The sequence below is a fragment of the Oncorhynchus mykiss genome, chromosome 17 (assembly GCF_057628025.1).
Source record: "Oncorhynchus mykiss isolate SJ-2025 chromosome 17, ASM5762802v1, whole genome shotgun sequence".
In the NCBI taxonomy this organism is placed as follows: domain Eukaryota; kingdom Metazoa; phylum Chordata; class Actinopteri; order Salmoniformes; family Salmonidae; genus Oncorhynchus; species Oncorhynchus mykiss.
The window spans coordinates 17,725,955-17,739,466 of record NC_143038.1 but is presented as its reverse complement, the minus strand read 5'-3'; the positions used below and the strand labels follow the sequence as shown (position 1 = coordinate 17,739,466).

Here is a 13,512-nt window from a genome sequence, read left to right as displayed (position 1 = left end):
AACATCACACACACACACACAAAGTGCAAGTAAGCATGTCGTTGGACAGTGTATTATTTCTCGTTTGCCTCCTGGACACATGACGAATACAACGTGAAACTAGTCTCAGCCAGGCCTCACAAGTGCATGTGTTTTAAGGTCCCCAAAAGAGCTCTCCTTTAAAACACCAAGGAGCACATCAGGGGACGCCAAACCATTTGATTCCCTTGCCAGACATCTCGGCTCACTCCACAATCAATGGTGCTCGCAATCGGATGCACTTTTAGGCCATTTAGGAGACAAATAGCACAGGAAAAGCAGCGCGCACCGCTCCACCCGACAGTCGAACGGTGAGGTTTTGAGCGAGTCGCAGCAAAATGCACGGGGCTTCTGCAGCCCACATGACTTTATTCTGAACGGACACAAGTCTGCTCGCTGGGCCGTTCGCTTTTGGGCCAAAAACGCGGCTCCGTCGGTGACTTTTGGCCCGATATTGGCGACCAGAAAACACAAGTGAAAGAGCATTTGGCCAGCCCGGAGAAGCCGAGCTGGGTGGCTTGAGTCTACATGGTTCTCATGTCGCGTTTAAGGCCAGCCCCCTGCACGGTGTGGAGCTTCAATAGCGCAGAGCAGCGTCTACAGCAAAGTACTCCTCCTCACAGACTACCGTAGTGTTGTAAGTGTGTGTGTTTACCGGACCGAACGACAGACATGGCAGAAGTCGCACCAGCACCCGCCGCCGCCGCGCCGGCCAAGGCACCCAAGAAGAAGGCAGCAGCCAAGCCCAAGAAAGCGGGACCCAGCGTAGGCGAGCTCATCGTCAAGGCGGTGTCCGCCTCCAAGGAGAGGAGCGGCGTGTCCCTGGCCGCGCTCAAGAAGTCTCTGGCGGCAGGCGGCTACGACGTGGAGAAGAACAACTCCCGTGTCAAGATCGCCGTCAAGAGCCTCGTCACCAAGGGCACCCTGGTCCAGACTAAGGGCACCGGTGCTTCCGGCTCCTTCAAGCTCAACAAGAAGGCCGTCGAGGCAAAGAAGCCCGCCAAGAAAGCCGCAGCCCCCAAAGCTAAGAAGGTGGCCGCCAAGAAGCCCGCCGCCGCCAAGAAGCCCAAGAAGGTAGCAGCCAAGAAGGCCGTGGCCGCAAAGAAGTCCCCCAAGAAGGCCAAGAAGCCCGCTACACCCAAAAAGGCCGCCAAGAGCCCAAAGAAGGTGAAGAAGCCCGCCGCAGCGGCCAAGAAAGCGGCCAAGAGCCCCAAGAAGGCTACCAAGGCAGCGAAGCCCAAAGCCGCCAAGCCCAAGGCGGCCAAGGCCAAGAAGGCAGCCCCCAAGAAGAAGTAAACCTATTACAAACAGTGTTCTTTCTACTCGACACATGTTGTTACCACAAAAGGCTCTTTTAAGAGCCACCCACCTCTTTCCATAAAAGCGCATGTCATTCCATTCCACCTACCTACCCGTGGTGCAAAAGAAATGAAATGAATGACTTTTACGCACCACATTTTGGAGTGGCTAAATGGCTTTACATTTGTCACTCAAGAGTGCAGCACCCTCACCAGTCAACATTGTTGTGATGTGTTAGAATTGGCATGTCACATTGATCCTGATAATAATAAGCATACATACTATAGTGGGTTGGACAGCAGCCATTTGTATTATGAGCCACTCTCGAATTGATTGATACATGTTTCAGTGATTTGAGTTGTCACTTTGGCGCTCCCGCCAACGTGAAAAAGTAACAAAAGTCGGAGGGAAACAGAGTAGCCTAGCCCTCGTCACTCTGCTGCCTGCCTGCCTGCGGGCGGGTGGGTGGGGGCGGGCTTAGGGCTGACTGCCTGTCTGTCTGTCCCTCCCTCACTCCAATTGGATAAGGCCACACCGGTCCGGTGGCCAATCGATGGCTTTTGTGGCGAGGTATAAGTAAGACTCTCGAGGTGGCCAGCGGCTCATTCAGACTTTCTGTGACATACTGAAGCTACCAATATGAGCGGAAGAGGCAAAACCGGAGGCAAGGCCAGGGCGAAGGCAAAGACACGTTCATCCCGTGCCGGGCTCCAGTTCCCCGTGGGCCGTGTGCACAGGCTGCTGCGTAAAGGCAACTACGCCGAGCGTGTGGGCGCTGGCGCACCAGTGTACCTGGCCGCAGTGCTCGAGTACCTGACTGCTGAGATCCTGGAGTTGGCCGGAAACGCTGCCCGTGACAACAAGAAGACTCGTATCATCCCCCGTCACCTGCAGCTGGCAGTCCGTAACGACGAGGAGCTGAACAAACTGCTTGGCGGCGTGACCATCGCGCAGGGTGGTGTTCTGCCCAACATCCAGGCAGTGCTGCTCCCCAAGAAGACTGAGAAGGCCGTCAAAGCCAAGTAAAATCGCTGGTGCGGCTGCAACTTGACTACTCAACCCCCAAAGGCTCTTTTAAGAGCCAACAACCTAGCTCAACAAAAGCGCAAAGTGTCCTTTCTATGCCTGGCCAATTATTTGGCGTGTTAGATACACACACATATAGACGGCACCGTATCAAGTGCCCACATGAGGCCTAAATGAAGGATAACAACTAGTAGGCTAGAATGAGAGCATTATTGCGCGTCAAGTGTAACGTTGCTCGCGGCCCTAACAAAAGACCCAAGCGCGCCTCGGCGAGGGTGGGGGTTGCATTTTGGGGCGGCACGGAGAGGCCGAGCCTCCCGTCCAATGGGCGGCGGAGGAGGCCTCCGCAACGGGCCAATCAGGGCGGTGCGGAGATGGTGACCAATGAGCAGACGCCGCTGCCGGCTTTATAAACTTCACATAGGCATTTTGAGGCTATACTCCGACTGTGAAAGAAGGAAGCTAGCTAGCGCCATGGCCAGAACCAAGCAAACCGCTCGCAAATCCACCGGTGGCAAAGCACCCAGGAAGCAGCTCGCCACCAAGGCTGCGCGCAAGAGCGCCCCGGCCACCGGCGGCGTGAAGAAGCCTCACCGTTACAGGCCCGGCACCGTGGCTCTTAGAGAGATCCGTCGTTACCAGAAGTCCACTGAGCTGCTGATCCGCAAACTGCCTTTCCAGCGCCTGGTGCGAGAAATTGCCCAGGACTTTAAGACCGACCTGCGCTTCCAGAGTTCCGCAGTGATGGCCCTGCAGGAGGCAAGCGAGGCTTACCTGGTCGGCCTGTTCGAGGACACCAACCTGTGCGCCATCCACGCCAAGAGGGTGACCATCATGCCCAAGGACATCCAGCTGGCCCGTCGTATTCGCGGAGAGCGCGCATAAACGATGACCTGATCTCCAAAATCCCCCAAAGGCTCTTTTAAGAGCCACCTCCATATTTCAGTCAAAAAGGCACAATTGTTCCATTTGTACACGCCCCTTTCCCACCGTGTATGTTCCCTGTTCTCGAGTCACTACAGACCGTGGTTCGATTCCAGGCTGTATCACCACCGGCCGTGATTGTAAATAAGAGTTGGTTCTTAACTGACTTGAGTCGTTTCAATAACGCTCTCTATATGTGATTAGATGTATGCCTAGAGTAGAAGAGGGGAAAAATACACTAGCAGTAATGAGTGATAGTAATGATATAGGGCAAAAAGTGTCAAAAATGGTCACTATGTAGCTAAGAACAACTGACTTTGAAAGTGCCGCTGATGAGATGGGAAAAGTTTACCGTGGAGCACGGAGGCCATCTAGTGGTTAAACGCTGGTACTGTCAGCGTGTGAGCACGTCATAGTGGCTCCCTATTGGTATTTGATCTTCAGGCCAGCGTTTCCCAAACTCGGTCCTCGGGTCCCCAAGTGGGGCACGTTGTGTTTTTTCGATTCCAATTGCTCTTGGAATGTAACATGCTAGAGTCTGTCTATTCCTTTGTGAAAATGGCCATTCAATGATTTCTGGCCCATGTGACATTCCTCGATGGCCCCAAAAATCCATGTTTTGATCCGATCATTACAACGTTAGCTGTGTGCACCCCATAATTCATGCGACTGACTAAGCTATTGAAAGTAAAATGATATATCTCTGTCCGGCGCAAGTGAAAGGTGGTCGAAAAAAAGTAGAGTAGAGTCGTGTGTCTTTGGCGTGATTTGAAGTCGACTTCTGATGTGGGATTTAGTTCATTTTTCCAAGAAGATTTGCTGAGGAATCGAAACCCCTTGACCAAATGATACGACAAAGTAAAGGCCCTAAATACAGGCTGCCAGTTAAATGCAGCAATGACACGGCTAAAGTGTGTCATCTCAGGACAAAAGAGCAGGAATTGTCTGCTGTTGCATCTTCACTCATGAGACAGGTAATAGCGGAGCTCCGTGGTGCTGAAAAAGACAGCGCCCCTGGCCATTTGCCAAGGCCTATTTCCCGTTGGAGGGATTTTTGACATGCTATAGGCACAGTTCAGTACACCCCTCATCCTGTAATTGGTCCCAGAATCATCCACTTGATTCCCGACCACCAACCGATTGTCGGGGTGCATTGGTGTAAAATGTGGTCGTCGAGATCAAGTTCTATAGGCTACATGGGGTACTGGCATCTGTACCTTTTTTTTTTTTAGCTACCTACACCAGTAGGGGAGCTTACAGATAAAGAGTGCACTAGGCTAGAGAGAAAAGTACCATTCCGTTTTTCATAAAGTAGGTCAATGTAACTTACTCTCTTTTGATACTTGAGAAACATAGATTCACATGACGTCCAAATCTGCAAGAGACAAAAGCAGCAGAAAATCAGCAGGTGAAGAAAAGGGTTAAGTGAATATGATTTAAGAGCAGTCAAATGAAGTAATAGTGACATAGATTGTAAGAAATGAAATGTACCATGTGAACATTGCATTGTGGCTTTAGAAGAGCATGTATTTGTAGATGAATGACAGATTAGCTTTGGTGACAAAGTAACTGTATAATTTGAGGTACTCTACATGAGCATGTGTTTGCCTATTTGATGATCTGTTGTAGTTAATGTTTGATTTTGAGCACATACTTGTTGTGACAATTGCATCAGGTTGAGGGAGAAATGGTCTGTGTGGCCATTGTGAGTGGCACTTCTGATCCAGCAGGTGGTGTTAAGATCCCTCCCTATGTGGCTTTGAATGATGAGCCAGTGTTGGCAAAATGACTTGTGCTCCAGCGGGTGGCGGTGAAATGCCTCCCTATCTATATGACTTGCCCTATTCCTTTGACATTGTTCACTTGATTGGAGATGATTCCGGTCTTCTTCATGAGCACTCCTGCATGTCTTCCTTCCTGTCTTGCCATGTGGGTTCCACGGAGGTGTGTGTTTTTGTTAGATATCACTGGGCACATTCCTAACGTGGAGGTGGTTTGCATAGCTCATGTCATGTGGATATATAAAGTATTGTATTGTAAGGTATGTTAGTCTACGGACGGTCTGACATTGCTCGTCCATATATTGATGTATTCCAATTGCATTTGGGTGTATTGTGTGGAATGTTGGAACATGGTTAGATCTTACTGTGCTGTTGGAGCTAGTAACACAAGCATTTCCCGACATCTGCTAAACAGGTGTATGTATATCTCTCTAGTCACCCCCAAAACCAATTCTTTCTTTGGCCGCCTCTCCTTCCAGTTCTCTGCTGCCAATGACTGGAACGAACTACAAAAATCTCTGAAACTGGAAACACTTATCTCCCTCACTAGCTTTAAGCACCAACTGTCAGAGCAGCTCACAGATTACTGCACCTGTACATAGCCCACCTATAATTTAGGCCAAACAACTACCTCTTTCCCTACTGTATTTAATGAATTTATTTATTTTGCTCCTTTGCACCCCATTATTTTTATTTCTACTTTGCACATGTCTTCCATTGCAAATGTACCATTCCAGTGTTTTACTTGCTATATTGTATTTACTTTGCCACCATGGGCTTTTTTTGCCTTTACCTCCCTTATCTCACCTCATTTGCTCACATCGTATATAGACTTGTTTATACTGTATTATTGACTGTATGTTTGTTTTACTCCATGTGTAAGTCTGTGTCGTTGTATGTGTCGAACTGCTTTGCTTAATCTTGGCCAGGTCGCAATTGTAAATGAGAACTTGTTCTCAACTTGCCTACCTGGTGAAATAAATAAAAATAAAAATTTAAAAAAATGTGTCTATTTGATTAGGATTAGGACTTTTCCTCTATGTGTCGCACTTCCATTTCCACTTTATGTCCCCGTTAGGGAGCTGTCATTTATGCTGCAGGCTAATTACTACCAATGTCATTGTGGTCCAAGTTCAACTCCTAGCCTATAGGGTGTGGTAACAGGCCCTCTGTTATTTGTTGTTGTACTCTGCATGTGAAGTATCTGCACTGTAGCCTATAGAGGAACTAAGCCCTTGATAATAGGGGAACGCAAGCTGTTGAACACAAACTCCCAGTCCTATGATGTTGCTCTGTGAAGGAGGTTAGCTTTTCAGCATTCAATTCCTGGCAGCCTTCTTCGCCCTGGTTGATTTGTGAATGTGAGTGATTCGAGAATGTTTGGCTTGGGTATCCAAGGTGTTTGAGATTGTTGAGGACCAGTGTTCCGAGGGGCTGACTGTGACATCATAAAGCGGAATGTAGTTAGCGTGCTGTTTGAGGGATTCCAATTCAGTCCGTTGCGGCCTTCCAGGCAGTGCAGTTGTGCTTCAAGTGTGCTCTCTGTGTGATGACTTGTTGTGCCTACACGGAGTACAGCTACGAACGGACGTGACATTTGGGGTAAGCCTAAGCCTTTTCGTAACCTTAACCTATTTCTTCTAACTTGCTATGACAAAGTGCTTTGATGACACTAGCTGCATCCCAGCTAGTTGAACGCTTGTCAGTCATTCTCCTAAAAGGCAACCTCTGTTGCTCGATGTACTAAACCGAGGGCCGGCAGCCACTAAGTGCACGTAAGAGACAATTATGGCAACAATAAGTTGTAAGATGATACCTAGTCACATCTGAGATGTGAATCAACTGCACCGATTGGTCAATCGCCAGTATGTGCCCTTGGGCCTCATTTGTCCCCTTTGAAATGACCTGTTGAGATCATTCAATGCAACAGCTGAGGCTCTCTGGCCTATAAAGGATCCACCTCATACCACTATTTCCGTAATATAAGGCTATGTTATTGTTTTTTGAAAAAAGTACCATACAATATTTGCACATCCCTATCACCTCTGTACGCATAGGAAAATGATCCCTTTATTGTGTGTGTGTTGGGTGGGTGTCTGAGGAATGTTTTACTGCGTTTCAGCTTGCAGAGGTATCACCACCCTTCCCATGGCCACCTGGATCCTGTCTAGGGAAGAAAAAGAAGAATGACGTTATTACATGGCCTTCAAGAGCTACATGACTGCTGAGGTGACATTACGGACCCCTTATAGGGTTTGTGGCATTCCTTGTGTATTTGTTTCCCGTATGTTGCACTTTGTTTCTCCTTTGTACTTGTGACACTATTTGAGGTTTTAACGCCTATCTCTATTAGGTGTGACTGGCAACTGCAGTGGGTTGAATCCTACTAGTTCAGTGTTTCCCAACTCCAGGCAGGGGTAGAGTAGCCATTTTTTGTGGTAGCCCTGGAGAGGCACAGCTGATTGAAAGAGTTGAATCAGGTGCAACAACAACAACAAGTAGAACAACACCAATCAATGTGAAGAGTGGGACATCACAGTTGGGCCTTGTGTTCAACATAGCTCAGTATTTGAGTGTGTTTCCCGCGCATGTAAGTAAGTAGCTTTGATTTCTTCTTCCTCCATTGTTCCCTAGAACGAACGCCCTGCCCTCCCCTTTGCAGCAGAGGCCAGGCAAAAGCGCGCGCTTTCTGTGCCACTGGCTTCAATCAGGTCCACCAAACGCAGATAATAAGAGCACCCGAGCACCGAAAATTACGTCATTAATTCACTTGAACTCAGCTAGCGAACACACGATGTCTGGAAGAGGTAAAGGCGGCAAGGGACTCGGAAAAGGAGGCGCTAAGCGTCACCGTAAGGTTCTCCGCGATAACATCCAGGGAATCACCAAGCCCGCCATTCGCCGTCTGGCTCGCCGTGGCGGCGTGAAGCGTATCTCCGGGCTGATCTACGAGGAGACCCGCGGTGTCCTGAAGGTGTTCCTTGAGAACGTGATCCGTGACGCCGTCACCTACACCGAGCACGCCAAGAGGAAGACCGTTACGGCCATGGACGTGGTCTACGCTCTGAAACGCCAGGGACGCACCCTGTACGGTTTCGGCGGTTAAACGCACTCTTCTCGGAACGTCAACATCCCGACTTGAACCCAAAGGCTCTTTTAAGAGCCACCCACATCCGCTTCAAAAGGGTCAAATCCATTATCGTAGGAAACCATGAGCCACTCTTGAGTGGACAGGGAGGGAGTATTCGTGACAGGAGGCTATGTTCAGTGCAGGCTTTGCCTACAGTCGTATTAAACCATGAGCCACTCTTGAGTGGACAGGGAGGGAGTGTTCATGACAGGAGGGAGGCTATGTTCAGTGCAGGCTTTGCCTACAGTCGTATTAAACCATGAGCCACTCTTGAGTGGACAGGGAGGGAGTGTTCATGACAGGAGGGAGGCTATGTTCAGTGCAGGCTTTGCGTACAGTCGTATTACGAGACACCCGAAATAAAGGCACCACGGCTGGGAAATCCCCACCAAGTACCAAAAAGGGGAGCCTTATTTTTGGCCATTGTAGGACTTTTTTGGAAACACACCATTCCCCACCAGTGACAGAGCATAGGCTATGGTCTTTGTTAGGGAAGCAAGCCTCTGAGTGGAAGGCTCTTATGCGCGCTCAGCTCCACTGGGCAAATGGCAGGGGCGCCTATGAGAAAGCAGGGGTGTGTCCACGGCCGGCGAATTAGCTTAGCTTCGTCTTCATAAGAGGGAAAGGGCTCTCCACCCCCTCATTCGTTTGTGAGAAGCAGCGAGACATCAGCATCATGCCCGAGCCAGCAAAGTCCGCGCCCAAGAAGGGCTCCAAGAAAGCCGTCACCAAGACCGCAGGGAAAGGCGGCAAGAAACGCCGAAAGTCGAGGAAGGAGAGCTACGCCATTTACGTGTACAAAGTCCTGAAGCAGGTCCACCCCGATACCGGCATCTCCTCCAAGGCCATGGGAATCATGAACTCGTTCGTGAACGACATCTTCGAGCGTATCGCCGGAGAGTCGTCTCGCCTGGCCCACTACAACAAGCGTTCCACCATCACCTCCAGGGAGATCCAGACCGCAGTGCGCCTGCTGCTCCCCGGAGAGCTGGCCAAGCACGCAGTGTCCGAGGGCACCAAGGCCGTGACCAAGTACACCAGCTCCAAGTAAACAGCCCATTTGGAGTGCTGTAGTAACCCAAAGGCTCTTTTAAGAGCCACCCAACCTGTCAGTGAAAAAAGCAAATCCATATATGTGTGTGTGTGTGTGGAGGACATGTCAAAAAGGGGGGAGAGGGAATAAATGATGCTGACATGAACAGGGTAGGAATGTGTGCATGGCAGTATAACACAGTGAGTGGGATTCCACTCGTGCTCCGATGACTGGAGCCTGTGTAACAGTATAACTTTAGGCCGAACCAGGGACCCTCTGCACACATCATCAACAACAGTCTCAGAGCAAGTGACGTCACCGATTGAAACTAGCCGTTTCACATCCCTTACACACACCTGTACAAGAGGGAGGAGGAGAGAGAAGAAGAGGCTCCAAATCTCTCTCTCTAGGCCTATATCAGGGCGGACAAGCACATGGGGCGCCAGCCTCCATAGCGCCGGCCGCACAGCCAGACACCAAGACCCACAGACACAAAGACCGGCACGAGTGAGTCACGCTGCGGAGTCAAGCGAGGAAGGACTGCGAGAAGGCCACAAGCCTATCTCTCTCTCTCTCTCTCTCTCTCTCTGACACGCTTTTGAAAGAGACACACAGACAGAGAGAGAGACTACCTAGCACAAGAAAACACACAGGCTCCAAATCCAACTAATAAACTCATACTAATAAAACATCACACACACACACACAAAGTGCAAGTAAGCATGTCGTTGGACAGTGTATTATTTCTCGTTTGCCTCCTGGACACATGACGAATACAACGTGAAACTAGTCTCAGCCAGGCCTCACAAGTGCATGTGTTTTAAGGTCCCCAAAAGAGCTCTCCTTTAAAACACCAAGGAGCACATCAGGGGACGCCAAACCATTTGATTCCCTTGCCAGACATCTCGGCTCACTCCACAATCAATGGTGCTCGCAATCGGATGCACTTTTAGGCCATTTAGGAGACAAATAGCACAGGAAAAGCAGTGCGCACCGCTCCACCCGACAGTCGAACGGTGAGGTTTTGAGCGAGTCGCAGCAAAATGCACGGGGCTTCTGCAGCCCACATGACTTTATTCTGAACGGACACAAGTCTGCTCGCTGGGCCGTTCGCTTTTGGGCCAAAAACGCGGCTCCGTCGGTGACTTTTGGCCCGATATTGGCGACCAGAAAACACAAGTGAAAGAGCATTTGGCCAGCCCGGAGAAGCCGAGCTGGGTGGCTTGAGTCTACATGGTTCTCATGTCGCGTTTAAGGCCAGCCCCCTGCACGGTGTGGAGCTTCAATAGCGCAGAGCAGCGTCTACAGCAAAGTACTCCTCCTCACAGACTACCGTAGTGTTGTAAGTGTGTGTGTTTACCGGACCGAACGACAGACATGGCAGAAGTCGCACCAGCACCCGCCGCCGCCGCGCCGGCCAAGGCACCCAAGAAGAAGGCAGCAGCCAAGCCCAAGAAAGCGGGACCCAGCGTAGGCGAGCTCATCGTCAAGGCGGTGTCCGCCTCCAAGGAGAGGAGCGGCGTGTCCCTGGCCGCGCTCAAGAAGTCTCTGGCGGCAGGCGGCTACGACGTGGAGAAGAACAACTCCCGTGTCAAGATCGCCGTCAAGAGCCTCGTCACCAAGGGCACCCTGGTCCAGACTAAGGGCACCGGTGCTTCCGGCTCCTTCAAGCTCAACAAGAAGGCCGTCGAGGCAAAGAAGCCCGCCAAGAAAGCCGCAGCCCCCAAAGCTAAGAAGGTGGCCGCCAAGAAGCCCGCCGCCGCCAAGAAGCCCAAGAAGGTAGCAGCCAAGAAGGCCGTGGCCGCAAAGAAGTCCCCCAAGAAGGCCAAGAAGCCCGCTACACCCAAAAAGGCCGCCAAGAGCCCAAAGAAGGTGAAGAAGCCCGCCGCAGCGGCCAAGAAAGCGGCCAAGAGCCCCAAGAAGGCTACCAAGGCAGCGAAGCCCAAAGCCGCCAAGCCCAAGGCGGCCAAGGCCAAGAAGGCAGCCCCCAAGAAGAAGTAAACCTATTACAAACAGTGTTCTTTCTACTCGACACATGTTGTTACCACAAAAGGCTCTTTTAAGAGCCACCCACCTCTTTCCATAAAAGCGCATGTCATTCCATTCCACCTACCTACCCGTGGTGCAAAAGAAATGAAATGAATGACTTTTACGCACCACATTTTGGAGTGGCTAAATGGCTTTACATTTGTCACTCAAGAGTGCAGCACCCTCACCAGTCAACATTGTTGTGATGTGTTAGAATTGGCATGTCACATTGATCCTGATAATAATAAGCATACATACTATAGTGGGTTGGACAGCAGCCATTTGTATTATGAGCCACTCTCGAATTGATTGATACATGTTTCAGTGATTTGAGTTGTCACTTTGGCGCTCCCGCCAACGTGAAAAAGTAACAAAAGTCGGAGGGAAACAGAGTAGCCTAGCCCTCGTCACTCTGCTGCCTGCCTGCCTGCGGGCGGGTGGGTGGGGGCGGGCTTAGGGCTGACTGCCTGTCTGTCTGTCCCTCCCTCACTCCAATTGGATAAGGCCACACCGGTCCGGTGGCCAATCGATGGCTTTTGTGGCGAGGTATAAGTAAGACTCTCGAGGTGGCCAGCGGCTCATTCAGACTTTCTGTGACATACTGAAGCTACCAATATGAGCGGAAGAGGCAAAACCGGAGGCAAGGCCAGGGCGAAGGCAAAGACACGTTCATCCCGTGCCGGGCTCCAGTTCCCCGTGGGCCGTGTGCACAGGCTGCTGCGTAAAGGCAACTACGCCGAGCGTGTGGGCGCTGGCGCACCAGTGTACCTGGCCGCAGTGCTCGAGTACCTGACTGCTGAGATCCTGGAGTTGGCCGGAAACGCTGCCCGTGACAACAAGAAGACTCGTATCATCCCCCGTCACCTGCAGCTGGCAGTCCGTAACGACGAGGAGCTGAACAAACTGCTTGGCGGCGTGACCATCGCGCAGGGTGGTGTTCTGCCCAACATCCAGGCAGTGCTGCTCCCCAAGAAGACTGAGAAGGCCGTCAAAGCCAAGTAAAATCGCTGGTGCGGCTGCAACTTGACTACTCAACCCCCAAAGGCTCTTTTAAGAGCCAACCACCTAGCTCAACAAAAGCGCAAAGTGTCCTTTCTATGCCTGGCCAATTATTTGGCGTGTTAGATACACACACATATAGACGGCACCGTATCAAGTGCCCACATGAGGCCTAAATGAAGGATAACAACTAGTAGGCTAGAATGAGAGCATTATTGCGCGTCAAGTGTAACGTTGCTCGCGGCCCTAACAAAAGACCCAAGCGCGCCTCGGCGAGGGTGGGGGTTGCATTTTGGGGCGGCACGGAGAGGCCGAGCCTCCCGTCCAATGGGCGGCGGAGGAGGCCTCCGCAACGGGCCAATCAGGGCGGTGCGGAGATGGTGACCAATGAGCAGACGCCGCTGCCGGCTTTATAAACTTCACATAGGCATTTTGAGGCTATACTCCGACTGTGAAAGAAGGAAGCTAGCTAGCGCCATGGCCAGAACCAAGCAAACCGCTCGCAAATCCACCGGTGGCAAAGCACCCAGGAAGCAGCTCGCCACCAAGGCTGCGCGCAAGAGCGCCCCGGCCACCGGCGGCGTGAAGAAGCCTCACCGTTACAGGCCCGGCACCGTGGCTCTTAGAGAGATCCGTCGTTACCAGAAGTCCACTGAGCTGCTGATCCGCAAACTGCCTTTCCAGCGCCTGGTGCGAGAAATTGCCCAGGACTTTAAGACCGACCTGCGCTTCCAGAGTTCCGCAGTGATGGCCCTGCAGGAGGCAAGCGAGGCTTACCTGGTCGGCCTGTTCGAGGACACCAACCTGTGCGCCATCCACGCCAAGAGGGTGACCATCATGCCCAAGGACATCCAGCTGGCCCGTCGTATTCGCGGAGAGCGCGCATAAACGATGACCTGATCTCCAAAATCCCCCAAAGGCTCTTTTAAGAGCCACCTCCATATTTCAGTCAAAAAGGCACAATTGTTCCATTTGTACACGCCCCTTTCCCACCGTGTATGTTCCCTGTTCTCGAGTCACTACAGACCGTGGTTCGATTCCAGGCTGTATCACCACCGGCCGTGATTGTAAATAAGAGTTGGTTCTTAACTGACTTGAGTCGTTTCAATAACGCTCTCTATATGTGATTAGATGTATGCCTAGAGTAGAAGAGGGGAAAAATACACTAGCAGTAATGAGTGATAGTAATGATATAGGGCAAAAAGTGTCAAAAATGGTCACTATGTAGCTAAGAACAACTGACTTTGAAAGTGCCGCTGATGAGATGGGAAAAG

At 51.0% G+C, this 13,512-nt stretch overlaps 2 protein-coding genes across 2 annotated transcripts; both read left to right on the top strand.

The window, feature by feature from the left end:
* The first annotated feature begins 1,926 nt into the window (after positions 1–1,926).
* LOC149975756 (histone H2A) lies at positions 1,927–2,401 on the top strand. Its single transcript, XM_090204957.1, has one exon. The coding sequence runs from the start codon at positions 1,957–1,959 to the stop codon at positions 2,341–2,343; it is 387 nt and encodes a 128-aa protein (XP_090061083.1). The 5' UTR covers positions 1,927–1,956; the 3' UTR covers positions 2,344–2,401.
* A 9,453-nt stretch (positions 2,402–11,854) lies between these two features.
* Positions 11,855–13,156, top strand: LOC149975755 (histone H2A). The gene has a single exon (XM_090204956.1). The coding sequence runs from the start codon at positions 11,855–11,857 to the stop codon at positions 12,239–12,241; it is 387 nt and encodes a 128-aa protein (XP_090061082.1). The 3' UTR covers positions 12,242–13,156.
* The last annotated feature ends 356 nt before the right edge of the window (positions 13,157–13,512 follow it).

What these genes read in the sequence shown, in the direction of transcription:
- LOC149975756 (XM_090204957.1), top strand. Translation starts at nt 1,957, where the DNA reads ATGAGCGGAAGAGGCAAAACCGGAGGCAAGGCCAGGGCGAAGGCAAAG.
- LOC149975755 (XM_090204956.1), top strand. Translation starts at nt 11,855, where the DNA reads ATGAGCGGAAGAGGCAAAACCGGAGGCAAGGCCAGGGCGAAGGCAAAG.